The sequence below is a fragment of the Anser anser genome (genome assembly GCF_964211835.1).
Source record: "Anser anser genome assembly, chromosome: 2".
In the NCBI taxonomy this organism is placed as follows: Eukaryota; Metazoa; Chordata; class Aves; order Anseriformes; family Anatidae; genus Anser; species Anser anser.
In genome coordinates, this window is record NC_139721.1 from 99,896,938 (window position 1) to 99,924,678 (window position 27,741).

General features: G+C 37.9%; 1 protein-coding gene across 26 annotated transcripts in view; it reads left to right on the forward strand.

The window, feature by feature from the left end:
• PDE1C (phosphodiesterase 1C) overlaps nucleotides 1–27,741 on the forward strand; it is a 388,068-nt gene that overhangs the window by 235,709 nt on the left and 124,618 nt on the right. The window contains exon 1 of one of the 26 annotated variants that reach the window (XM_083822160.1): nucleotides 5,634–27,609. The exons of the other annotated variants lie outside the window; for them this stretch is intronic. Coding sequence (XP_083678286.1) covers nucleotides 27,509–27,609 — 101 coding nt within the window. The 5' untranslated portion in view covers nucleotides 5,634–27,508. Of the gene's footprint in view, nucleotides 1–5,633; nucleotides 27,610–27,741 lie in introns of those variants that run through there. 26 annotated transcript variants of the gene reach the window in all.

The window sequence follows — 27,741 nt, forward strand, 5'->3', positions numbered from 1 at the left end:
CCATGCTTTGTTAGCATTAAAAAAAAAAAAAAGTGTTTTCACTCATTTTTCTTACTTGGTATTCTCCTGCCTTTTATCTTTTTAACATATATGAAGCTGAGGTAGGCTTAAGGCCATTTTATTTCAGTTTATCCATTATACAGAAATGAACTGACAACACCACTACTTTTGGACTGTATTTTCCTGCATAATTTGAAAAATATATAAAATATGTTTATTTCTTCTGATTAACTTATTATTCTTGTTAGCTTTGAAAATATATTGGGGAAAAATAGATGGACATCTACACATATTTTTATGATATGTCTGGCATTTAGAACTTGAAATTAATGCTTTATACCCCTTAACTATATTTAAAATATTCAGAATTGTGTACAACGTAAGCTTAGTGTCCAGATCAACAGCGCTGTCCATTTTACAGACTGCCAATACTGGCTTATTAAAATCAAGTTAGGTGTTGGTCTTATTCTATCTTACCTCTTCTTTTAAGTTCATTGAAGGAAAAAATGTCAGGCTTCATGTAAAAAAGAGAGAGAATAACATAAGACAGCAGACAAAGAAAGGAACATGAGGAATGAAGAGAAAAGGAGTTGAGAAGGTCTTTGTGAAGAAGTCAGGGTTAGCTGAAACATTTTGTGGATGTTTATGGGTAATTACATGGCCTGTATTTTTAAAAACTGTGGGCATTTATATTGCAATATGCAGTTACTGCAGCGCTGGCAAGGTCTGTACTCCACTGACTCATGATTTATTTTTTATTTTTTATTTTTTTGGGGGGTGGAGTGGTGAGGTGTCTCATTTTCATAACACCAATGTTGAGCTATTGCTCTCCTGCGCTCAACATTTTTTTTCCCTTCTCTGTATTTAGTACCCAACAAGCTTAAAAGTATATGGCTGTTTTTAGTACAATTATATTTGATTTAAAAAAATGAACTTGGCCTACAAATTCTGTCCAGAACAACTGAACATGGGGATGTACACAGAGAATAAATTTTTATTGAATGCTTTTGTCATTGCAGAATTTTATTTGTCATTGCTGGAGACTGGAGTTACCTCTGATTTTGTTGAATTCTTTATACTTCCTTGAAGTTTCTGTGTTTACATTAACCACCAAAATAATAAAACAAAATAAAAGTCTAAAATCATTATCTTGGCCTGCATGCATGCAGATAGGTAGGTTAGACTTGTCTAATAACCCACATAGGGTCTCACCTAGATGTGCGACTGAAGGTGCTATCTCAATCCTTGTGCTTGGAGGACCCAACAGGGAGAGGGAGACTCAGAATCCTCTCCAACACAGTAAATCAGCAGGCTATGTGCATGACTATTTTAATTTTGTGGGCTAATATACATTCATCAGTTTGCTTATCATCCAGACGTGTCAACTCTGAAATGGAAGCTGCATAGTTTAGCATAGTCCTGAGCCTGGTTTACTACATGTTGCTGGTAGACTATTTGGTTATCTCAGGCTGGCCGCATGTTGAACATGCCTATATAGCTTCCAGTCTGCTCAGAGGCTGATCCTGGAGCCACAGAATTGCTTTGTGCATTATTTTGCCAAGTCCTGTGCTCAACTTAGACATAAGTCTGTTGGTGGAAGAACCCATTACAATCCATGAGATGATGACCTCTCGTTCTTGGCATACTCCAGAGTTTGCATATTACAACTGCTGTTGCTGATGAGGAGTCTGTCAGCCCTTTTGCATTGTGAGTCCCTCAGTGCACACATCTTTGTTCAAAAGGAGCATGCATTTTCCTTAGGAACATTATTCTATTCTTATTAAAATTCAAAGACATAGCATAAAATCATTATTTGCTGAGAAAAATCCTGGCAGTCAGTTTTGCTGTTAACTCTACAGGACATTTTGTGAACTCTACATTTTGTGAAAGTATCAATTCATATAATTAATGGGGTGAATATTTAAACGTATTTGTTTTCTCTCTGTATTTCCATTGCAATGGCAGTAAAGCCATCAATAAATGTCTGCTGTAACAGAAAATATTTTTCAGCCCCTTATTCCATCCATTATTTATCAGCCATCATTAAAAAAAATCCTGTAGTCATTAATAATCTTGAAAGGGCTTGTTATGCTGAAGCGTATGGCATTAGAATACACATTACAGTTACCTTGAAGTCCCAGGTACCAATATCAATCACTTGGTTCCTGTCATTACTCAGCAATGGCATAATTTTGTATGTTGACTTGTCACTCCTGCCAGAGAGTGGGTGCTTGTGGAAAAATATTTTAATTGCATTTCCAGCATGTGGCAGAGTTGAAATGATGACTGATCAGATGAAGGAAGTAGGAACCTTTGTCTAGGCTGCAATTAAATACAGCTTTTTTTTGGTGTTGTATATAATGAAAGCTCAGTCTTGGGGAGGATCCAAGTATTCAAGGGGTTTTTATAGGACAGTGTTTCTACCTCAGGCCCAGGAATATTCAAAGAAAAGCAAATAATAAAATGCAATTTGGAAATATTTTACTGGAGTCTAAACATTCAAGACTGTCTTTACAGAATATAAGCTGCATCCCAATGTGTATGCCCTGCTTTTCCTGTCACCTTGCTGTTAGCACGATACATGATGAGCCCCTATGTGTCCATAGGTTTGCTCAACTGCAAGGGAAAGTGTTTGCTTGTTGGGAATCCCAAGTTCCATGCTGTGTGATGGAGTGGAAACATTGTGATTCTCTTCTGATCCCTTCTGCACTGGCTCTGTGCGTTCACATATACCAGCTCTAACATCTCTGTCCTTTTCCTTCTAAACTTTTGCCCTTTTGTGCAAAAGTTAAAGTGACAAGAAACAGGTTTTCAGTTATACTTTTCCCTGGGCTTATCATAGTTTCGATTCTAAAGGTTTACCCTGATTCTACTAATTCAAGGCAAGACGAGCTCCACTGATACATAATACAAAACTGTAATTCTATCAATTTAAGGATGTGTGTACAATATTCTATCTTTATACAGGTTGTGAAGATAGCTTGTACCTTACACACAAAGATAAGAGGTGTCTGTAGTTTTGCTTTATTGACTTCTGCTCCCCCAAACTTTGAAGTACCCAGAGAAACCTTTTTTTTTAAAAAACAATTATTTTAACTTATTTATTTTTTTTATTATTAGCTTAAGAAGTCAGTGTAGTGGCAAAAGAACAAATGAATGCTTACCAGAATGGAATTTTAATGCTTTCACCTAAAAAGCAGCATGTCATAACATGGAGCAGTGTAAGACTTCGCAAAGGAATGTAAAACAAATATCAAACTGTTCTTTATCAATATAAATAAAAGAGGAGTGGGACTGCTGTAAAACGAAAGGGATGTTGCAGAAAATCTGGGTCTGTCACCTAAAATATGCTGATATTTTACCTTACATCTCGTAAGGGTTATGATATAGGTGAAAGATACATTCTCTTTTCTACTGTAGCAGTCTGCAGCTCTGGTGGGCCAAGTGATTGTGCATGTGTGAAGCATTGGTCATTTCAGTGTGCACATAAACAGCAATGCCTGGAACAGACAGCAGTTACTGACCTAGCCCCTGAGTGTTTTCTTTCCCCAGCAATTTTGAAAAAAACAAAACAAAACAAAAAAAACCCACACACAATTTTATAATATGATAATGAAAGTTTTAGGGGAAAAGTTTTAGGCATACTGTTCATTCACATGATAGCTAGAATCAGTATTGAAAAATGGTTGTTGTGATCATAGGAAGTGTTGGGCAAGATGTTTTGGAGGTGAGAAATTGAAGAAGAACAGGTAGGTTGAGCAGGGACTACAGATTGTCCCAAATTGAAAAAGAAAGCTGAGAGCAAATGTGATTGCCAGTAAATACTATCTGAGATGTAAATGCCAGAGAAGAGCCATTTGAGCTGAAGAAGAATGTTGCTGAAAGGGTTTTACCTGTCCAGAAAAAAAGTGTTGTCAGGAGAAGGAAATGTGTTAACCATTACATTAAGCAGATTCAGGAAATGATTTCTCAGAAGGAAATGGAGAGCCAGACACATAACTAGTTTTCAAATGGACTTGATTTATTTGAGGTAGTTTATATGCTATCTGATTTGATATCTGAGAAATGGTATGATTCTTTGTGCCGGTAGCCAACTGTTTTCGGCACAGTGATTTGTTTCTGTTTAATGTCTACACTGATGTACCTGAATTAGAAAGTGGTTAAGGAAGAAGTGCTCTCACATACAGACCAGTCCTACTTCACTGCCATGAACGATATTTTCACAAATTAATGATGATTTCATAATTCCCCATTGGGGGGATGAAGTGGAGCCAGAGTGGTTTTTGTGCATGGTCATCTCTTATTGGGAATACAATAGTAATGACTAACAGGAAGGAAAATGTGTTTGATGTTCTTCATTATGGCAACAGCATTTTGAGTGAAAGGAGACAAAGAGATAATTACACCTGCTGGAATCTGTGTGGGCAGAGATTGTTTTCAAATCACATCTGTCTTATCCATTTATGTGTTGGCACCCCTGGGTATGATCGTACAGACTTTTGCCCTCTGATGCGGATGCTGTTGCTTCCAGCATGCTTTCCCACATTTGGGGAGAAGTGCTGTTCCCAGTTTCATCTTAGTATTCTTGTAAAAGTACATTATAATATCCTAATTCTTTGCTATAGTGACTATCATCTTGCAATTTAAAACTTCAGGAGACAATGAAATGGGGCTATTTCAACAAACTTCACAATCTCTGAGGTATCATAGTCAGAGATTAATGACTCATTTGGGAGAACTTCAACAGAAGATCACATCATCACTCACCAGTTTCTGGTTAAGTACCATTTGAATTGGTGCCATGACTTCAGCAAGACAAAATTTCTTTTCCCATGAGAAAACTCATGATTTTCACTGTGTTCTGCATTTAGCCATCTATTTGTACATCCAGATTACATATTCTCTTACAGGTCTAACAGATAAGTGTGTTCTTTGACCATTGTTGTGTTTGCATAATCCTATCATGAGTACTGTGGAGTTAAGTCTACATATCAGTAAGAGAATGTATCCCTTACTGTATCGTATTAAAAATGCGTTGAAAGTGAAAAAAATTGTGTGCTGTCTATAGGTCTCTTTATAAGGTACCTTTTCTTGTTTGAAATTGGCCACAGTTAGTAATACAGTGCCTTTGTGTTTTACATTACTGATAATATTTAAATATGGGGTACAGAACCAATCTCCATCTCTCCAAGGTTATGGACTGTGATTTCACACTCACTGGAGAAATAAATAGCAGTCACTTGAGGTATTATATTTTCTTTCAAAAATACTTTTACTAGGGAACATTAAAACCTAGTTTTCCAAAATTGAAATACTTCCATTCAGTAATCCCTGTATAATCTCTCTATCTCAAACCACAGGATTGCTCTAAGTCTAAATGCAAACAGCTTGGTCCTTACAGTGACATGGAAGAAGGCAGGTTTTCTTAAAAACCTGTACTATTTACAGGAGAGTTGCACACGCAAAATCCCTCGTAGCGTTTTCATTAGTGGTGGTTTTTTATTTGTTTGTTTTGTTTTGCTTTTTTGCAAGGTGAGGTTGTCTGCCTGAATAGTCATTGCTATTGGAATTGCCAAGTTCTCTGCATTTTCCTTACAGCTCTGTGACAAACCAACTTCTATCATTCAATAGATGAACCAAAGGAAAGAAGAGGAAGGTAAAATATGCTCACCTGAAAGGAAAAGGATTTTTTTCTTTGTTCCTTAAGAAGCAATGTTACAATTAACCACCTCATTCTGAGAAAGCTGAAAGGAAATTCTTCCATTCTTTTGCCTTTTTTTTTTTTTTTGACTGCAATCATAATTTGGCACAAATCCATGGAAGATCAAGAAGAATGAGCTCAAACTGGTAAAGGGAAGGGCTATTGAACAACAGAGGACTGAGCAGCTGTCATGTAAAAGAAGTGAGGAGTTTGGCTTTTTTGTGTAATGAATGAAGATTGAGACAATATGTGACCAAAGGCTATGAGGGAGGTAAAAAAAACAAAAGAGAGTAAAACATTTAAGCTAAGTGAGAGCTGGCATAAGTACAAATAGGGATAAAGAAACCATGAACTGATTTCGGCTGGAATTTAGAGAATGGTTTGCAAGAATGAATGTCAGAAGCTTTTCTCATTGGAGCAATAGAGTCAAAATAATTAAAAAAAAAAAAAAAAGGATAAATTTTAAGATGAACTTAATAAATTTCTATGCAGAATTATACGATGAAGAGGAAGAGAAGGGAAAGGAGAGAAAAGAGTGGATCTGCAGGAGACCAAGCGAAGGAACATGAGGAACTGGGTAAATTGAGAAGTCAGGGGAGGGTAGCAGAGGTCAGCTGTTGGCTTTTGTGGCCAGGAAGAAAGAAGAGAGTTGGAGGAAGGGAAATGGATGCCGGGGAAGGGACAGAAAATGTTGAACATACTGTCTGTGGGGAAACCAGTGAGATCTGTGGAAATGATACTGGTGCAAGAGGAGAAGAAGACTTGAAGAGACAGAAGATTAATTTTGTGAATGGCACTTCTCTTTCCTTTATTCTGAAGTGTGAAAGGAAAACATATATCCTCTGATTATTCCCCAGCCTATAAAATGTAAGTGCAAATTTATGTGATCCCTTCGGTGCATTGATTTGATCTGATCTATGGACCTATCCACACTTGAATTGCTAAAAAAAAAAAATCTCTTGCTATCTAGCTTTCTCCAAGGAATATCTTTCACCTTATTTTCTACAATGCTTTTACGTACAGCCTTTTTGCACAGTGACTTTTGGTCTCAAAAGGAGATGTGCTGTTGCCAGTTTTCACGTCTTTTCATGAGTTTCTTGTCTTATTTTTAAGAAAGAAACCCCAAAAATCAGGTTTTAGTCCTTATAGATATAGAAGATGATTATCTGTGGATCTCAGGAGTCAAAAAGAAATTAAAATTTATTACAGATTTTTTTTCCTGTTTTTTAATCTCCTGAACATATTTTGGTCATGCTCATGGCTATCTTTTTGGTGGGAAGGAGCTGAGTAGTCCTTATTTTAAAATCCTCTATATAATCAATACTTGAATTAGTTCAGAAAGCACCATCTGTGCACATAGAGCAACTATGCAAGTTAATGTTATCTTCACGTGTTGTGAGACCCCAAGTAAAACACTAAAGAAAATAAACCTCTAAATCCTATTCTTCAGTACTTTTATGCAGAATGAGGAGATTTGTCCTGACAAGAAATTCAAAATATTCTTGTCATGGTTCTGGAAAATAGTCAGAGTTGACAGATGGTGTTCCTAGTTTCAGATGTGGATATAGACAAAGGGAATCCACTTTATCACAGGGAGAGGGAAGCAAATGGGATTAAAGAACTGCCCAGAAACAATTTTTTTTTTAATGTGAAATGGAGTGACTCATTTTCTTTAATATATATAATTTTTTATACGTGTATTCTTAAAACATCTGCTCAGGCAGAAGCAGAAAATCAAAAGGCCCTGAGACAGGCAGTTCTGCCTCAGTTGTCTTGGCTTAAGTACAACCAGAAACTCAGAAGAAAAACTTCAGTCCAGAGCTGCAGTGTTCATGGATGCCAACTATGCCTATGTGAACCATTTTGCCTTTCCTCAGCCCCACTCTCAACTTTCCACTGTTCTTCTTCAGTACTGCTTGTTGTCAGCCAGTCTTGAAAATAATTTTAATTTACTATTTTTTTAAAAACATGCTGCTGCTCACTAATAGGGGATTGTGATACTAAAGGGAAATGGTGCATCTCATGCAAATGGTCAATCAACATAACCGATCCACATAATATGGATGAAATATTAGCTGGCCAGTCTGATTTAAAGATGAGTCTTGGGGTCTGTGACATTTTCATGTTTGTCAAAATATTTTACTTGTTATTCATCTGCATTGCTATACTGTCTAATTTATTTTATGAATGAAATATTAAATAGAAACCTGTGTTTCTTACATTAGCTTCTGTCTCAGTGGAGATTTCTTTTGAATGTTACTCTGAAAAAAAGCATCAACATTGAAGTTTACTGAAAACAAATAAGTAAAAAAACACTCATTACTTTTGTGATACTTAATAACACAGATGTCTTCTCTTTATCACATTTATTTGGTATAATTACATCGAGTACTTGAGATTTCAAGCTTCTGTTACAGCTTTAATTCATAAGAACAAAAAGATGTGATCCACGCAGGTTCTAATACTCGTGATATGACTATACAGCAGAGACTACAATTTACCCCTGTTCTAACAAAAGAGCACTTAGCTTATGTACTGAAAATAAATGAATTGATGGTTTATCAGTATAACACATTTATGTGACAAATACTCAAAAACTTGACTTCCCCCATAGTTACTGATTTTGGAAAAGCCTTTCTGAAACAAGATCCTGTTCAGATCCAAAGGCATGCACTACTTACTTATTTTTTTGCACAGGTCAAAGAGACGTATAATGGGAATTGTTTCTGTTTCAGATTTTTGTAGTGATTGCACTGTACACTCTTTGTTGGATGTCTGAATAAAAGAAATGAGGCTTTGAGAGACACTGAGAACTTTAGTTCCTACTGCAGTCTACAGAAACACCAGTCATTTGTGTTGTGTATACGGCCACTCCACTTGGGTCCTCTGAAGAGGACTTCCGTACTCAGAACTTTGTGTTAATGAAGGTATATGTTTTAATATAACAGATTTGAGAAATAAAGGCATCTCTTTACATCTCTGTTCCATTCCCTGCATACTATATATACACTATATATATACATAGTGGTGCTGAATGTAGCGTGGTATTTTTTTCCTGGCCTTAAAAAGAAAGTTTCTTCAAGTTTTCTATGTAGTCAGACCCATCCTTCTTTCTGCCCAACTCTTCCTCTCAAAACTGTACTATGTACTACTAATGTACAGTATATTTACCTCAATCTTCTCTTGTTTACTTACTTCTTTTTATTAAAGATTTTCTACACATACTCTCAACATGTTTATTTCTGTAACCTGGAGTCTTCTTGAGATAGCATGTTTGGATCACTGAGTGGGTGTGGAACTTCCTTTGCTTTCCATCAGCTAACTCCTTCCTCTTTCATTGCCACTGTGATTGGGAGATAATCTGGAATATGAACTGGCAAGACTGGAGTACATGAAAGAAAATAACTTGCTTAGCAGAATGAAAAAAGGGCAGGAGATTGTCTACAGTGGTTGTGCTTCTAGTGAGATTCCATGTTAAAGCTGATGTGTTTAAATGTTTACTCTTCCATAATACCCTGAAAAAAATCTCTAATTAAAATTAAAAATGCAAGATCTGAAACTAAAACTGCATGATTGTTTTTCTACTTATTTGATCTCCGCTACTGTGGTTTCCAGGCACCCTGCAGTCTTTACTTCAGTACATGTTTTAGAAAAGTAGATGCTATTGCAAGGAGGTAGGCATTATCATCCTATTTTACACATGTATACTGAAAATAAAGCAATTTAGGTATCAGTAGCTGCAGAAAACACTTAAATAGCCTTAAAATTCTAGAGTATAAGCACACAGAAAAAAGTGTCAGAGCAAGGATTCAAACACATGTTTCATGTGCTCACATTAAAGTCTACAGTGTTGGCTTATTTTCATTTTGATAAAATAGCATGCTTGTATTTGTGCTCTTACTTTCACTTTACTGAAATATGATGTGCTAGAGATCAAGATAGGATGTGAGAGTGATGTGATGAGGGTATGGGTAGAATCAATGTGAACAAGAAAAAAAAAAAGTGCTGCTCAGCTTCCAGTCAGTGTTTCTGTAGGCTGAGTTGTTCAAGCATTTAAAATTACTTTTTACTCACAAAAACTTGATTTCGAAGTTATGTGAATTTGATCTGAGTCAACTTTGTTGAACTATGTGCTGCAAAGGACACTGAAGCATTGACCTGAGAATTTTGGCACTTCCTTCTTGTTGCCAGGCTGAAAACACCATGTGAAGAGCCGTCCTTACAACCTTCTCTCCATTTTCGTTAAGTGCAGTACTAAGGGGAAAAGGGTGCAATGCTAGCAGGTTTGTGGGTTTTTTTTTTTTTTGTATTAAACTCGGTTAAGCTTTGCGTAATTGTCAGGTCAAATTTACATGGTTCATGTGGTTTACCTGATCTCTGCCTTGTGTCAGTGAGATTGCATGTGATTCTGATCTCATTCCCTTCAAAGAAGCTGTCGGCTTACACCTTGTGCTCCTGACTTGAGCAGTTTTGATTAATTGTACTGGAAATTACTTCTTGGAAAATAGGAGAAAAGGTCTGCTTGTAAAAGTCCATTGTCTGTCTGTTGTATTTTGTTACTTTATTGTTGTGATAAACATTATATAGTTTATTTAGAGTGGACACAATCACATTTATTCTAGCATTAGAGAGATTATAGATCCAAATATATGCCCCCTATTTAAAACATGGAATACCTCTTGAATCAGATTTAATTTTTTTTTTTTTAATGGGTCTGTTATACTTTTCAGAAAAAATCAGGGATGATCCACAGCAGAAATCTTAGCAATGGTATATACCCAAGTACCTGGATGTCTACTGTTGACATACCATAGATACTTTTGAAAGAATGAGCTATTTTTCTGTAAAATAGAACAATTGTGGAGGAAAAGGAAAAAAAAAATACAGAGAAAGGAAAATATTACAACACTTTTTCAACACGCACACAGGAAGACAGCTTTTTGTTTTGACTTCTTTGCTTACATAAATTTCTAAGCTGAGTTTTTGCTGCCTCTTATTTGACAGCACAAGGTCATGTCAAGATGAAGAGATATGCCAATGAATTGAGCATGAGTACAGAGACAGGTATTCATCTGGTCACCAATCTGTGACAAGACATATACATTTGCAAGAAACCATGAGTCCTAAAAAAAATACAAATGGGTTTGTAGGTACAGTGTCTTCCAAATTACTGAATTACAGACCTTTGTATATTAGTAGGTTTGCTTTGAGTGCTAAATTGCGATTGTTGGCTAGAATAATTGTATTCGGGAGACTGCCAAAAGGCCCAGCATGGTGAAGTGCAGCAAACAGGGCTTGTCTAGAGACAGTAACAGTGAGAAGTTGTCAAAACACAAGTTGTGCAATTTTGTTGGCTACAATTAATCAATTAGTGAAAACATCCATTTGGGGGAAGAAGATGGGCTGTTCTTAGCAATGACTGTCATAAAAGGTAGTTAAAGACACTGTTTTATATTGTGTATGCCTACGCATCTGAATTCGGACATGATGAACATATGCAAGCCTAGATTGAGGGCTCAGGAGTAAAATACAGGTTATTCAGCTGAATACAGGCTTCTTCTCTAATTTATTTTTTTATTTTTTTCAGGAGGTTGATGGTTCTAGTGATTAGATTGGATGGGAAAAATGCACTTTTGGACAGATGTGCTGGCTTTCCTTACATTGCTATATAACTGGTGAACACAGATATGTAGGCTTGGGGGACTCAGCTCCCTCTCCTTTTCAGAGCTATTATCTATGTCAGTAAGGGGCTTTAAAATGCCACTCAAATAATGGATTACAAGGAGGGACCATTCTGCCCCTGAGTGGGTCACACTCCTGGTCTCCTGCTGTCTTTGGCTGAGTTGCACTGGATTAAAAGGTAGGACCTAGCCACAGTGCATAAGTGCACTGTACTCTGCGTGTGGACGTGTGTGGTCTGTTTTCAAGCCCAGTTGCTCTGGGGCAAGCCCAGTGGAGAGAGAGGGGCAAGAGGAAGACACACCTGCTGAAACACGGGCTGTGGGGTCCTCAGCACGTTTCCAGCCTCACATTGCTGCTGCAACAAAATCAGGGAGAAGCAAGAAGCATCTGCTGATGGGGAGGCAGAAATAAAGCAGAGGACAACAGTTCCTAAGAGTGAATTTATTAGATGGCGTTGACCCTTTTACTCCCAGTTCTTGAATGGTTAGCGAACCATAGAGTGTGATTTGTTCCCCTTTGCTCATTATTTATAACAATTTGTTGAAAGGTTTATATGAGGATACCAGTCTGTGGATTTGCTTCTGAATGACTCACCAGTATTACTACTTGGAGAGGTGTTTTCTGCTAATAATGCTTTATTTCTTCTGGCTCAAGTAGGGATTGGTGTTGTTTTTCATTCCTGGACTGGAGGACTTCCACATCTTTCCAAATGATAGATATTTCATATTCAGACACTAATTTTCAGATGCTTATTTTGTATTCAGATTCTAATACACACATACTGTAACACGAGTGTTTGCCCCCTTTTCCCTTGTTTTTGTTTGGCTAATATCCCGCTGAGCAAACTTTTTTTTTTCTTTTTTTTTTTTTTTTTCCCTCACACACATGCATCAGAACTGAAAAGAATTCAGAAATGTTATCTATGTCAACAACGTTTTTTAAAAAATCTTTTATTTTGAGGTGCTTGTATCATGCTACCAAATTATTTTCAAATGTGATTTTATGCAAGGAATAGATGGTACTTCACAGATAGTTCCTCCGGGGATGGAGGATGGGAGGCTATTTTGATCCATTTATCAAATAGCTTGCAGCTTCCATTTCAAGGCCAAAAAAAATTACTGAGAAAAGAAAGCACGTTCTCATCTAGAGATCTATTTAGCAAATAAAAATTATTTAAAAAAAAAAAAAAGGAAAAGGAAATTCTACAGGCTTCACACTCCTGCTAACAAAGGTTATTTTCCCTTTAACAAGCAATTATTAGATGGATAAACATACTTTCTTGCTGTTTGAGAAGATCTTTTGAAGTCTATTCCTATATTCTTATGCTGACAAGAATATTTCTGTGGATTTTTTTTCTGAGCAACTTCCTTTCTATTTCTTCTGTCATTAGCAACAGCAGCAAATAGCAGCATTTTTTTATATTTTCTTCAGATACCAATTGTCTGTTTCATTTCTGAAATTAGTCCTATGTAATTCATTCACATCTGCAAAAGTATTCCTGATTTATAGTTATGAGTGAGATGTGAATTAGACCCTAAGGAAATAGATTTTTGAAACTGGAGAGAGTTGTGATACAGCAATTTAATTCAGTCATTAAAAAAATTAATTAAAATGTTGACTTTTATATTATTCAATGTCTTGGCCATTTAATAAGTCACTTAATTTCTGTCTCCTTTTTTTTTTCCTCACCATCTTTATATTGGTAATAATGTTCCTAACATGCCCACTTACCATACAGAAACATTGGCAACATTAATATTTCTACAACAATTATATTAAGTTCTAAGTATTTTTGTTTTAAGAGATGCTATCCTTCCTTTCATTTGTTTCATTTTCCTAGGGGATAACATTGGAACTAGAGTGTCAGCAACAGGTTACTGTTTGAGGAAAAGGGATTTTTTTTGTTCATTACTCTAAAAGACTCATATCCACATCTATTAGCCATGTACCATGGGTTGGGGGGGAGGGGGGGCGATATTGTTATGATTTCATAGGCCTTTTTGTTCAGCATTCCTAGGGATTTCTCTTTAGACTGTCCTTCACAGCCAGTGCTGTGTAATTGGAGAGATTGCTCTAGTATCCTGAATGATAGACATTTGGGCTTATAATTAGATTTTACTTGGTGATTTTGTTTTGTTGAATATATAAATAAAAAGGATGAGCAATTGCTTTGCTATCAGCCCAAAGGCATTTACCAGTATGTTATGGTATAGCTGACTGTTCATTAGCTGATGTGCATACTCCATGCACTGCCAGTCATCATGCTATTAAGTGAGCTTTGAAAATGAAAGTACCTTTTTTTCTTTTTTCCACTAGTCCCTGCATGATGCAATTAATGAGGGACTGGTCTGAAAATGCTAAAAGCTTTGCTCTTGCAGTTTTGCTTTTGCACTTCCCACTTCTCCCTCTCCCTCTTTTTCTGGCTCTGAGCAGCTCCTCAGGGAATGAGATTTGCAGAGAAGCAGAAGTGAGTCATTTCTCTTAGCAAGTGAAATATGTCTCCCATTTCTCCCAGTCTTCTGTTGAAGGATTTATTTTCTATTTCAGCAAGCACCAGCTGAGAATCTTTGAGAATCTTTGGTTTCCAACTGATGCAGGGGTGTAGAAGGGCTCACTGCAGTGTAAGCTTGAGTATGAAAGGAGTTTAAAAAGTGATCTGGAAGGAGGAGGATGCTGAAGTTAAAATGATAAAACTTCCCGGTTTACAACCATGGCAAACTGCAAATCCAAAACCTGCCTTTGGCTGAAGCTTTAATCTAGTAAATGTCGCTCAAAGCATCACTTCCAATTTTGCATCAGATGGAGACTCAGGTGAAAAAGAACCAACCTTTTTTGTGCCAACCTTCACACTATCAGAGAAAGGCTCTTCCTCAGTCTCAGGGGTCCCAGCTATCACAGGAATCAGGACAGGGAGCAGTTGAGGGAAGTGGTGCAGGTCTAAACGGCTGCTGGTCTCTCATATTTCCTGCTCACGAGTGGGTGGAACTGTGGTCTTATGTGTTTAAGGACAAAGAGTCAAAGAGGTGTCAGCTCCCGATGCCTGCAGGGAAAAAGATAAATTTAGGCAGAGCGTGGAGCTGTTATAAAAACCCTATTAGTCCTTCCCATTTGTATTTCAGTCATTAGAGGTGTGCAAGAACCTTGAATTCAAGAGAGTGAAGGGTCTTTTTTGGAGTCAATTTGTGTGAGGAAGAGGGATTTGGGCAAGATGGAAATGGGTTTTATGCACTGGAGGCCAGAGAGCTGCAATAATATGGACCAAAAGAAAACTGGTTGAAAAATGGGGGATTTTTGACAACTATAGTGACTGCCAGAGATACTTGAAGCAGTAACCATGCCTCTCCTCCACCAATGCTGTCTGGGAATGTAAGTGATACATGGAGTGCAAGGAGGAAATCTTGAAGTTTCAAGCACAGTTGCAAACCTACTGTCTTTTTATTGACATGATCGATGATACAGACTTCTACTAGCAGCAGCTCTAGGAGAACAGATAAATTATATAGCCAACTCTCTGAAAATAGTGGGCAGTGTGGATCGCAGTGTGGAAATTCCACTAGCTCTGCATCTAATTATGTAAAGGGAGAAATTGCTGAGCTCCAATAAGTTACTTATCAAACAAATTAGTTACACTTTTCATAATCGGTTCTTTTGTATCTGAATAATTAATTCTTAGTTGTTACTGAAGATGTGGTTCTCTGTTTGGCTGTTTTGTTCTGATTTCCCTTCAAGAAGTATAAATGTCATGGAAAATGTCATATTTCTGAAAATAGGAGGAGTATGGAGATATTTCCAAATGACCAAGGCTCATAACCTCTCCATCTGCCTTTTCAGAGATTTTAGATGGCCTTTTCTTCCCTCTGCACTGCCAGGTGGGTCCAGCAGGTATCAGCCCCTAAGTTGCGAGTCAACAGAAATCATACTGACTTGTCCAAGGACTGGACTGTCAACTGATTGAATCAGGAACTGGTAGGGTTTCAGCTGTCAGTAACTGACCAGCTTTATGTACACAGCTCAAACCATTCAAAGCAAGAACCCCTCAGATCACTAACACTAGGGTTTTATATCTCACTGCAGTTAGCTCTGTGCAATAATTTTTTTCTGCAGTAGACACAGACATGGTGCCAAACAGAGTCAGCATTCAATATCACAGCAGAGATAATTCATTCTTTCGAGAGCTAATGAACCTGGCATCATTGATGATGGTGCTTTTTACAACTGTCTGGTCACTGGGGATTACAGTTTGAACCACATATATCCTACTGTTCATTTGGTATGAAATTTATCCCCAGTAATTCTTGAGGAAGCACTGGTTACTGGAGTGCATACAAAGAGTTAGGTATTATGAGTTACATAAGTAAGGGCTTACCCATACTTATAGTTGCTGGTGCTGTCACAGGCTAGATTATCACACTTCTTCTTGAACTTTTTTTTTTTAATAACAAAACATAACAAAAAAACAACCAAACAAAAACAAACAAAAACCCACAAAAGCAACACAGCAAGGAGCTATAAGGTCACCCTGAGAGCTAGTTCTTTGGTAAAAAAAAAAATTCTTTTCTTTTCTTTCTAACAAGGTCTGGTCTCTCTGCAGCTGAGGAGATGAGGACCCAGATGCCCATTCTGTATTTCTAAAATGATTAAAATTACCTTTGTACTATATTTTTCTGTTCTGTTCCCTGCCTCAGGAGGTATAGAGATTTCTTTTAAAATAAGAGAGCTTAATACTCTTTTGTTTGTTTTTCATTAATTTTTATCTGAATTGAAATTCTTTGCTATAAAGGCTCTGAAGAGGTGAAAAGATGTATTTCGCTTTATTAATTTATTTATTTTAAATCCTGCAACCTGCTCCTCAACCCAGGAGAATCACTTGCACATCATCCACTCTGTGGAAGATTGACTAGCTTGAGGTCGCTAGCCGCCTCATGTTTCCATGGCTATACGCACTCCTGGATTGGGGTCAGAAGGGACCAAAGAGCCTTGGAAAGTGGAAGGACTCATTCATTAGCCAATGGAATTGCAACCGGAAGCAATTGGGGCCAGTTAGTGCTAAGCCTGCTTTACTACTTGATCAAAAATACTAAGCTATTGGCTTGACATAGAGATATAACACATCTAACATCAGTGAAAATGGAGAATTTTTTTCCACTAGCTCTCTCTCTCTCTCTCTCTTTTTTTTTTTTGGACAAATTGTCAATTTCGTCCAACACTTCAAAACTGAATGGGAAATACGAAAAGAAAAAAAAAAAAGTATGTCTTTAATGGAGATATTTCTATGGAATTTAGTGAAAGAAAAAAATGCTAGGTTAAATCTGCTCACGCTTGTCTTAATCTGGTGATTTCAGTGGTGTCCTTCTCCTTCTGTTCTCTGATGATTTGTGGAATAAACAGTGTTTCACATTGTGGATAACTCCAGCTCAAAGCTGGGACATGCTGGTTTTAATAAAATGCATCTAATCCTTAGAGCCATTTAACATCTGGAAAGCAAGTTGTTAAAAACATAAAGCCCATCTAATCCAGTGAGCTGCTCAAAGCCAAAAGCCTAGAAGAGGAGCTTTTTCTTTACGGAGTAGTTTAAAGCCCCAGCTATAACATGAACTGCTGAGGCATTTAGTCTGGTGTGCTATTCAGGGTATGAGGGTTGTCTACCTGGTGCTGAATCAAAAATTATTATAGCATAGTATCATGTTCTTCATCTGAAATACACACAACTAATACATATTTAGAGAGATAGGTAGATGACAAAAAGAGCAAGTATAAGAATTCTTTTTAAGGTTGTGTAAATAAAAATGCAAGAATATATGAATACATATAAGGAAGGCTTTCCATATATGCATATTATTTTCCTGATTAATGAGTAGGCCCTTGATCTTCTTGGCCATATATTAATTATCTGTGGATTCAGGGAAACTGACCCTTTAGCTTGCTGGATGGTATATTTTTTCTTAATGCAAAAGAGAGTTGCAAAATTAAAGCCCTTTGATGTGGTTTTATTAAGCAGCAGGGCCAACAGTTTGTTTGTTTATGTTTGTTTGTTTGCTTTCCATCAAATACTGCTAGGTAGAAGTGAAATAACATTTTGCTATATCACTAACTTGTACTTACACATATGTTGTTATATTGGGCTGGTATTTCCCTGAAACCAGAATGACATAAAATATTTGTTTTTAAAAATCTGTATAAAACTCTGTATCGGTGAAACTGAAATATTTTCACTACCTCAGACTCCTTCAAGCTTCTTAGAGTCAGGTTGGCAAGCTCATATATGTAAGTCCTGTCTCTAGCTTCTGCGTAGTGTCCATGGTTTCACATTAGCACCTCATTAAATCTTTACAACAGAAGCTGCCATATTTGGTCTTCTGAGTATGTTTGCACAAAACCACTGTTGTGATTTTGAAAGCAGTAGAGACATATTTGAACCATGTCTCACCAGGCTTGGAACCCAGAGAAACTGAGCAAATACTTGGTCAGGGTTTCTAGTGTGTTTTTTAAAAATGAGCTCTTTGTTACAGTGGTTAAAGTGACACTGATGTCAGAACTAGACCATGGAGGCATCTCCCTATGTCTTCATAACCACAGAATCAGTGCCAGTATGCTTGTTCTCTCAGTTTTATTGTCTACCCAGTGGCAGAGTGTCAAGGATGTCTTGATACAAATGAAGCGAGGCTCTTGTAGGGGAGGCTTCTTAGTCCCTTTATAGCTACACAAAATGTTCCATGGACTTTAAGTCTTTCTCCATTGGAGTGGTGTTAAAGAAATCATGCTCACAATTTGTGAGACTCCATGCCTAAAGTTAGGTGGGAGGAATACATCCCATACAGATGACTGAAATAGCATCAGCTATCAAATACAGCAGGGTAAACTTAGGAATTAAGACCCACTGGATAATTACAAATGACTTCTCTTTCCCCCTCTCCTTTCCATCTTCTTCCTTCCTGTTAGTAATTTTTCCTCACTTTGGGACCTTGAAGTTATCACGTTTTCATCTCCACTGGCAGTGGTGTTGATGACATTAGAAAGTACATTAATGGTTGTTTCATTAGGGTGTGCAAATAAGATATTAAATAATGTGCTCTGTTAAACCTAGTTATTAGCAAAAGCTTGCTGTAGTTACTAATTTAATCAAATCTGTTAGGAGTTGATGTTCTTGTTTGTCAAAACAGTCTCAGACAATCTGGTCAGAAGGTCAATTAGTAAGCACTCACTTCATTATACAATAAACTTTCTTCATTTTTAAAAATCAAAATCAATTTGTGTCATATCGCTTTCTGAAATGTGGTAGTGATGATGGAGTTTTTTAGAAAAGGAGACTAAAGGAGGGAATATCTAGAGCCTGACATTGATTTTGCCATTGATTTGCTAGGTGACCTTAGGCAAGTTGCTTTCCTCTGGAAAGTATCTCTAAAAACAGTGCTGTCAAACTTCATGGTTGTCCCAAAGATTTATGTACCATATGTCCTATGAAATATAGAAAATAGTTTATCTGTCAATCCTGGAATCATAGAATCCTAGAATGGCTCAGGTTGGAAAGGACCTTAAAGATCATCTAGTTCCAATGCCCCTGCCAAAGGCAGGGATGCCACCCACCAAGTCTTCCTTGCTTGTAAAATTCAAGTGGGATCTGAGCTGTCACTAGGAGTAAAGCTCCTGCAAGGTGATTTAAACCCTATTCACACCACTGCAACCACATTGTTTGCAAAGACTTTTGTATACAGATGATTACTCTAAATGTCAGTTGGTATTCTTCTATTCAAGATATCAGAAGAGAGAACGACTGTCTGTCTTTTCTCTTCCCTGTTCTGACTCTGTAGGAATAACTGGACTGAAAACTGCAACTGTGTGTGTATGTGAAGGCAGTGGGTTACATTCTGCACTGACCAAAGTCAGTCTAAGTGTTGCTGTTGCTGTTAGACATATCCTAGATATGTGAAGACAGAAGGTATCATGGAGATGGTTCGGACAGAAGATTATTTTTTAAAAAAGTTCCCCTTCAGAGCTGAAGCACATCTTCTGCTTACCTGCTCCTTAGCTTCATCAGTGGTGAGAAGATTCTAAGACTTTTTGAGAGGGTTTTAGGCTTAGTATCTGGAAATGCATTATGAGTTTATATAGGTTTTATGTATTTTTTATTTTTTTTGTGATGCTGAAGAGCACAAGCTCAAAACATGTCAGTGCAAACAAAGTGCATGGAAAGGTGCGTGGTACCATTGAAACCTCTCTGGACAGTTGTGATTTTCAGAGATTCATGTTGAAACCAAGACACTTGGAATTTTCCTTGTCTTTATAAAATAAAGAGGCTCTTCATTAATGAGAATTGTAGTTACATCTTTTTTACCCAAATTGAAATGTATAATGAATTCATCGTGGGTAAAGGTTAGCTGTTAATTGTATGTAAGAGCTGATTGTTAATGCTACCATGAAGTTAAGAATTCAAGAAACCATAAACTTGAGTGGATCCATAAAAGAAAAAAGAAAAAAGAAAAACAGAAAAAAAAAGAAAAAAGAAAAAAGAAAATGAAAAAAGAAAGATTATCCACTTATCTCAATAACACAATAACGAAAACATCCACAGTTTTATTAGGGAAGATTACAAAATGCAGAAGGCATATAAACCCACTGAGCTTTGGCACGAGTGAAATTCTTAGTGGAGGGAGTTAAGAAGCCACTTCACTCACATATATTTTATTCTGTAACTGTCAGTGAAAACGCTGACTATACCGGTTTGTGTATTATAACTGTTTTGGCTAGAATGGAAGTAGCTATATTGTGTTAAAAGTATATTCACCTTTTGTGAGCAGAATTAAGTAGTTCTAGAGGTGTACTGCTACACCACGTTTGCAAGAGTGGAGGGGTTTCATTTCCAGAGAATCACAGAGTGGGTGAGGTTGGAAGATCATCTGGTCCAGCTGCTCTGCTCAAGCAGGGCCACCTACAGTAGGTTGCCCAGGACCGTGTCCAGATGGCTTTAGAATATCTCCAAGGATTTTTTTGTTGCATGAGTTTTCATAGAATCATAGAATATCCTGAATTGGAAGGGACCCATAAGGATCATCAAGTCCAACTCCTGGCACCACACAGGTTTACCCAAAAATTCAGATCATGTGACTAAGTGCATAGTCCAAATGCTTCTTAAACTCCAACAGGCTTGGTGCAGTGACTACTTCCCTGGGGAGCCTGTTCCAGTGTGCGACCACCCTCTCGGTGAAGAACCTCTTCCTGATGTCTAGCCTAAACCTCCCCTGTCACAGCTTGACACCATTCCAGCGGGTCCTATCACTGGTGACTAAAGAGAATAGATTGGCGCCTGCCCCTCCATTCTCCTTCGTGAGGAAGCTGTAGGCCACGATGAGGTCTCCTCTCAGCCTCCTCTTTTCCAGGCTGAACAAGCCAAGTGACCTCAGCCGCTCCTCATACATCTTCCCCTCTAGGCCCCTCACCATCTTCGTCGCCCTCCTCTGGAGGCTCTCCAACAGTTTAATGTCCTTTTTGTACTGTGGTGCCCAGAACTGCACACAGTGCTCGAGGTGAGGCTGTACCAGCACAGAACAGAGCGGGACAATCCCTTCCCTTGACTGACTAGCAATGCCGTGCTTGATGCACCCCAGGATATGGTTGGCCCTCCTGGCTGCCAGGGCACACTGCTGGCTCATATTCAGTTTGCTACTAACCAAAACCCCCAGATCCCTCTCTGCAGGGCTGCTCTCCAGCGTCTTGTCACCCAGTCTGTACGTATAGCCAGGGTTGCCCCATCCCAGGTGCAGGACTTGGCACTTGCTCTTGTTAAACTTCATGTGGTTGGTGATCACCCAGCTCTCCAATCTGTCCAGATCTCTCTGCAAGGCCTTTTCACCTTCATCTGAATCCATAACTCCTCCAAGTTTAGTGTCATCAGCAAATTTGCTCAAAACACCTTCTAGTCCTACATCCAAATCGTTTATAAAAACATTGAAGAGCACTGGCCCTAAAATGGAACCTTGGGGGACCCCACTGGTGACCGTCTGCCAGCCTGTTGTGGCCCCATTTACCACAACCCTTTCAGCCCTGCCCGTCAGCCAATTGCTCACCCATTGCATGATGTATTTGTTTAGCTGTACGCTGGACATTTTGTCCAGCAGGATCCTATGGGTAACTGTCAAAAGCTTTGCTGAAATCCAAAAAGATCAAAAAAATTTTGCAGGTATCAGTAAAATTACAGCACAAAACACTTGATAACTACTTTCATATTACCTGTGAAATATCTACCTACTACCAAAGATGATGGCCACAAAACAGATTCACTGATGCAGTCCCTCTATTGCTGCAAAACTCAGGGCACTCAGAAGTAAAAATTTCTGTAGTACTATTAAATGGACTCCACTGATCTTTGCTTTATAGCAAACATTTAAAAATGAACAACATACTAGAGTAGTGATATAACAGCTCATGGCAATAGATAAAATTTTGTTATTATATTGAAAATAAAAGGTACAGACATAGGCATACGATGGTGGACACAGAATAAAATCGCATAGTTTATACTGATGGCTATGACATGATCTGCAAAATCTTTCTCCTTTTATAGCAGTTTAGCTACTGAGTTCACCAAGCACTCTACACAGAGGATGCTTCTCTCTGTTAAATGACTGAAGAAGCTTTATAACCATGTCCAGACGCCTTGGGATTAGTTCAATGTACCATATAGTCATCTCTCACTCCTAAGTGAAGTGGGAATAACTTCATGGCAGTCAGTGAAAAGACACATGATAGTAAGAGAACCAGGCCTATTTAAATGTGAGGTTTTATCATGTCATTAAAAATGGTACCTCAGTAATACTGGTGTCAAATGTTGTTACCCATTCTAATTTTTCATATAGGAAGCAAGGGAATTTACTGGTGATTCCCATAGTTTTTGTACTGAAGGATCCTTCCACGTTGAGAATAATATTTTTAGTTACATATTCAGTACAGGCTTTTTATATTCGATACTGGTTTAGGCTTTTGCAATTGAAAATAATCTAATACTTTGTGTTATAAAACAATCTTGTGATTATTTATTATTTCTTTATTATTTATCATTTCTAGGAGAAGCTGGCACTTTTCTGGTTTGTGGGAAAATTTTGTTATCAACTATGGATTGAATATGATCATGAGATCCAGAAATATGAGGACCTATAAATTCTCTTGAGAGATCATCCCTGGCCATCCATATATGGAACTGAAATCCTGCAGGGGTTGTCACCATAGAGAATGTAAGATAGAGGAATAAAAGGAGGCCTCATACCTAGTCTGATCAGTATTTGTCAGAATCAGCATTTTGCTACATCTTATCTTTACCCTTCTCCAAGGAAACATGTATGCTGGAGTTCTCCAAACTGTTTTAGAAGAAAAGGGAGAGAAAAGATGTTGCACAGAAGAGAGCTGGTTTTCAGCTTTGGCCTCTTAAGGCAAAAGTAATAATACAAAGTACAATATTGCTGAAAGTCTTTTTGCACAGCCAAACCCTCAGAAGTTAGAAATGCCAGCAATACTTTTCTATTCAATTTTATTTTTTGTCTTCTTGTATGTGTTCATTATTAGTTTCAATTACATGCTGACAAGAACTTACAATCTTTTTGTCATAGTCCTCCCTCATTCTGTGAACAGGTGGTGCAGCTGAATTTGAAATGAAAACTTTCACTTTTTCTATCATTTCCTTTTTGTGGAAAATGATTAGTTTATATCAAAATATCCTAAGCATAAACAAAATCCTCTGATATTATGGGCTAATTTCCACTTACTAGAGATATATATTGAATTATCATAGAAAGTAGCAGATATATGTTGGAAGAATGGAAAGAAGTAATGAGATTTTTGGCTTTGTTTTGGATTAATTTATTTGTCCAGTCCTTAGCCTGACATTTTTCATTTGAATATCTGTAAACATATGTAGTTTTTCTGATGAGGCTGCTACCATATCCTGATTTTTGGGTCTTACATAAAAATGATCTCTTTCCTTCAATTATCCTTACCATGCTATGATTTGACCACAAATTTAGTTCCAAAAACCAGTCCTTTATTAATGTGTAGCATACTAACTGTCCATGGGTCAGCTTAGTTTTTTCTGCTCACACGTGCTAGGTATAAATATAAAATGCCAGTTCTGGCTATTCCCACATAATAAGTTTAGCGAGACCTAAACTCAAGCCTAGCAATAGCAAGAAAGGCACAAGACGACAATTTGTAACCTATATAGCTCTAAGTCTGGGGAATTTGCTTCCTGCTTCCTTGAAAAAATAACTTATCTTGCTTCCTCTGGCAAGTTGCTGATATATTGCACACCGACAATGAAATATTGCTCTTAATTATCCAGCCCAGAGGTATTTGGAAATTGCACTGGATGAAATGATAGGCAGAATCAAACTGAAATGTATTTTGTTTGGGTGCTGTAAGCACGTCTTTTAAGAGCCATGTTGATGGGAACTCCATGCAGCAGAAATGTTGACTGATACAGCAGTGATTAAATTGAGTGGGGCTGTTTGGCCCAGCTGAAGAGTCATTTTTCTTCCCCTAGTAGTGACTAGGCTCAAGTTTTGTGCCACAGACATCAGAGAGGTTAAGGAGATTTCACAATTAAAAGGTTCAGCACCCCGTCTTTTCCAAACACAGTGTTTTATTAATAAAAGTCCCAGAAAATGCAGGTGCTAAAAATCCTGATTCCTTTCTGACAGTGAGATTATCTTACATACAGTGGAATTTTTCAAAACAGGAGTAACTTGCTTAGAAGGAATAAAGATGTAGCACGGAAGTTTTTAGGGAGTCCTGGAAAATTAAAAAATAAATTAAAAACTTTCCACAGGTTTCTGATTGCTGTTTCCCAAGGTACAACAAAACTATATGAAATGGTTTGGTTTGGTTTGGTTTGGCTTGGCTTGGCTTGGCTTGGCTTGGCGGTGTACATTACTGTCAGTAAAGGAAAGAAAAAAAAAAAAGCTAAAAAGTGATTTCAGTTTTGTACTGGAGGAATTCCACTTGAAAGAGGTTGAAGAGCAAGAGTGTAGTGGGAAGAGAGCAGCAAAGATCTTGCATGTAGATTTTTCATTGAATTTATGCTTTTATGGAATGAAGGATGGACAATGCCTGTTTCCTAGGCCTTGTAAAGGAGTTAGGAGTATTGGTGTACACACCATAAGTGAATAGTTTACAATAATTTTCCCTGTGTGATGATGGTGTGATGGATAAGGGAACCACATGACAGAAAAACCAGGCAGGAGTTTATCTGTCCCAGTTTTTTATTTTATTCATCAGTGTCAATCCTCAAGGACCAGAACAAATATGGGGATTAAGAGTGGATTTCCTCTGGCCCACAGTCATATTAGATTATGTTGTCCACAGAAGTACTTTTCCATTGCTCTGATAACATACTTTGCTGTCAGTGCTTCAGCGTGTTATACTTCTGAAGAATGTTTCTGTCAAAGAGCCTGAACAACCCTTTGCTTTGTCTGACAGGGACCTAGAGAAACTTTAAGAGTATCACAAGAAAAACGTATCAGTACAATTGTGTTTTATGTCATTGTTTTAAAGCAGGATAAAACATGCCCACTCAGGGGTACAGCATTTGAAGGTACCTGTACTGATGCATAGTGTTCAAATAAACCCAAATCCACAACTTATAACCCTAGACTATTTAGAAATAAATATGTAAGAGGTGTATGTGTGTGTGTGTGGATTGCTCCTGTTTTGGAATCCAGTAGTTTGGAAGTATGGTCTCCCTTATAAATAAGGCTCTGGAGCAATGACAACTCCATTCAATTTCCATTTCATCCAGAGTTTTCCTCTTTGATGAAGACCAAGACAGTCAGTCTGGTTTGGTCTTGGTTCAGACTGTTCCAGTCAAGGCAAAATACCTCATGTTTTTTTTGTAGTTGGCATCTTAAGCTGGTTACTGGTGGCTGAATTTTTCATACTTATGTCACGTCTGTGGATAACTTCTGTGTACTAAAAGCAACAGGCCCAACAACTTTTAACTTTGTTCTTTCTTCCCACCTCACATAGATATACACCTGCTTCAATTAGAAATTTCTTTTCATGTAGTGACACTGACGGTATTTTTGTGGATAAAAAGTGGTTTTGACTGCCAAAGATAGTGCAGACTTTGTTCAACTGTCATTTTCTCTTGTGCTCTCGAAAATAAAATGTTTCCATTGTTAGATCAACTTCAGAGTTAGCGCCAATTCCTATAAATGTTGCCAGACACCAAGTCTAGGCATCATGTGACTAAACCTTGGCTCCACCAGAATCAGAAATACTCCCATCTTTGGACCAACTTGTAGCATTTTTCTGTAGACCAATTCCTGATGTTGTAGGCCAACCCAAACAGTAAATGAAAATTTGCAATTCATAGCTTGTTTGGGTAAAAACTAGACTGAACACAATCCTGTCTTATAGACTCTTGGCCTAAAACCAACTTCTTAACTGTCATCACTGTTGATAGGTTGATCTACTAGTCCCCTTCAGTCCTGTTTGACAAAGTTAGTAACCAAATTCAAGCGCTTTCTTGATTTAGAGAACAAGAAGTATATAGTAGGTTGAAATCTTTTTCACCGTATTTTGATTATTTACACTAATATGTCAGGCTCAGTGTCCTGGTTCCAGTTAGGACAGAGTTAAGTAGCTCATAGTAGCTGGTAGGGTGCTATGGATTAGGATGAGAAGAGCGCTGATAACATGCTGATGTTTTAATTGTTGCAGAGCAGTGTTTACACCAGGCCAAGGACTTTTCGGCTTCTTGCTCTGTCCTGCCAGCGAGCAGGCTGGGGGTGCAGCAGGAGCTGGGAGGGGACAGACCCAGGACAGCTGACCCAAACTGGCCAAAGGGGTATTCCATACCATCTGACGTCATGCTAAACAATATATAGGGGTGGCTGGCCGGGGTGGGGGGGCCGGCTGCTCGGGAATAGGCTGGGCATCGGTCAGCGGGTGGTGAGCAATTGCATTGTGCATCACTTGTTTCGTACACATTATTATTGTTAATACTATTACCATTATCACTATTATTATTATTATTGTTATTATTATTTTCCTGTCTTAATAAACTGTCTTTATCTCAACTCATAGGCTTCACTTTCCCGTTTCTCTCCCCCATCCCAGAGAGGGAGGGGGAAGGGTGAGCGAACGGCTGTGTGGTGTTTAGCTGCCAGCCGGGTTAAACCACAACACTCAGAAAAAGATCTGATAATAAACGTAACCATAGTAATGTGCCCATTTACATTAAGCAATGAAGACTGGCTCTACAATCAAGATTAGCTGTAATAAATCACATTTATTTATTTATTTTAAACGCTCTTGCTTTCCATGAAATCATTGTGATTATTTTTAAAACAATGCAATTAGGCCTTTAGATACTGTATTTGAATATTTAGTCTGTTGATCAGAATTATTAAAAGCATCCTTCTCTGAAGCATAATTTTTAATTATCTTCAGTGGCGGTGTATCTTAAATAAGTGCTCTAGCTGAGACATACAATTATCCCATACAATAGTTAAAATGAAGTTTTGATTATTAGTAGTGTCTCGTTAAAATTGTTTGGCTGACTGCTACATTGCATCTGCATTCTTTGTCTAAAGATCCAGAAAAATAATTTGCGTTGGGATATATTATACAAAGATAAACTGGTAAGCTAAGCCAACAGATTTTTGGGGAGACTGAAGACAGAGTACTTAGTTCCAGCCAAATGTGTAGTTAGTTAGGGTAGGCCATAAGCACTACCTCTGGAAAAGAGTGGAGGTGCGATGTTCCATTCAATTCTACATTTTGGCCTACAGAGGATGCGCTTAGTTGTATAATCACAGTGGAGTTGGGCTGGTCTAACCATAAAATCCCTTTGTGGTGAGCTTGCAAAGGAGTTCTGCTCTGGTTGTGTTGAAGTTTGGATGTTAAAATATCAAATGAAGGCATATCTCAAAATAATCATTGTAGAACCAGTGTGGTAGATTTCTTTTCAGAAATGCAGTACGTGGTGATCAATTAATTGATTGAAAGACTGTGGCCTGATCAATAAAGTGTGAGGTTTCCCCAAAGTGTTTGATCTGTTGTTTCCCTATTTATCACCATGCACCTAGTGTCTAGCATTTAGGACCCGCAGTCCCATTCCTACTGTGGCCTGTGGCTAAAATGGCTCCTCGTGTGACCTTCTGTCTCCACCTCACTTCCTTGAGTGACCTCTTCCTGTGGGCTTGCACGGCAGCTGCAAAAGGAACACGATCAGTGGTGTGGTGAGTGCTCTCCCAAGGCTCGCTGGTGTTTACCTTAATGTCTGTAGTAGACAGGAATGAAATCTTGCAAAGTTTATCCGTCAACAGGGCTATGGCATCACCGTGTAAGCTTAAATGCCTAAATCCCTCATA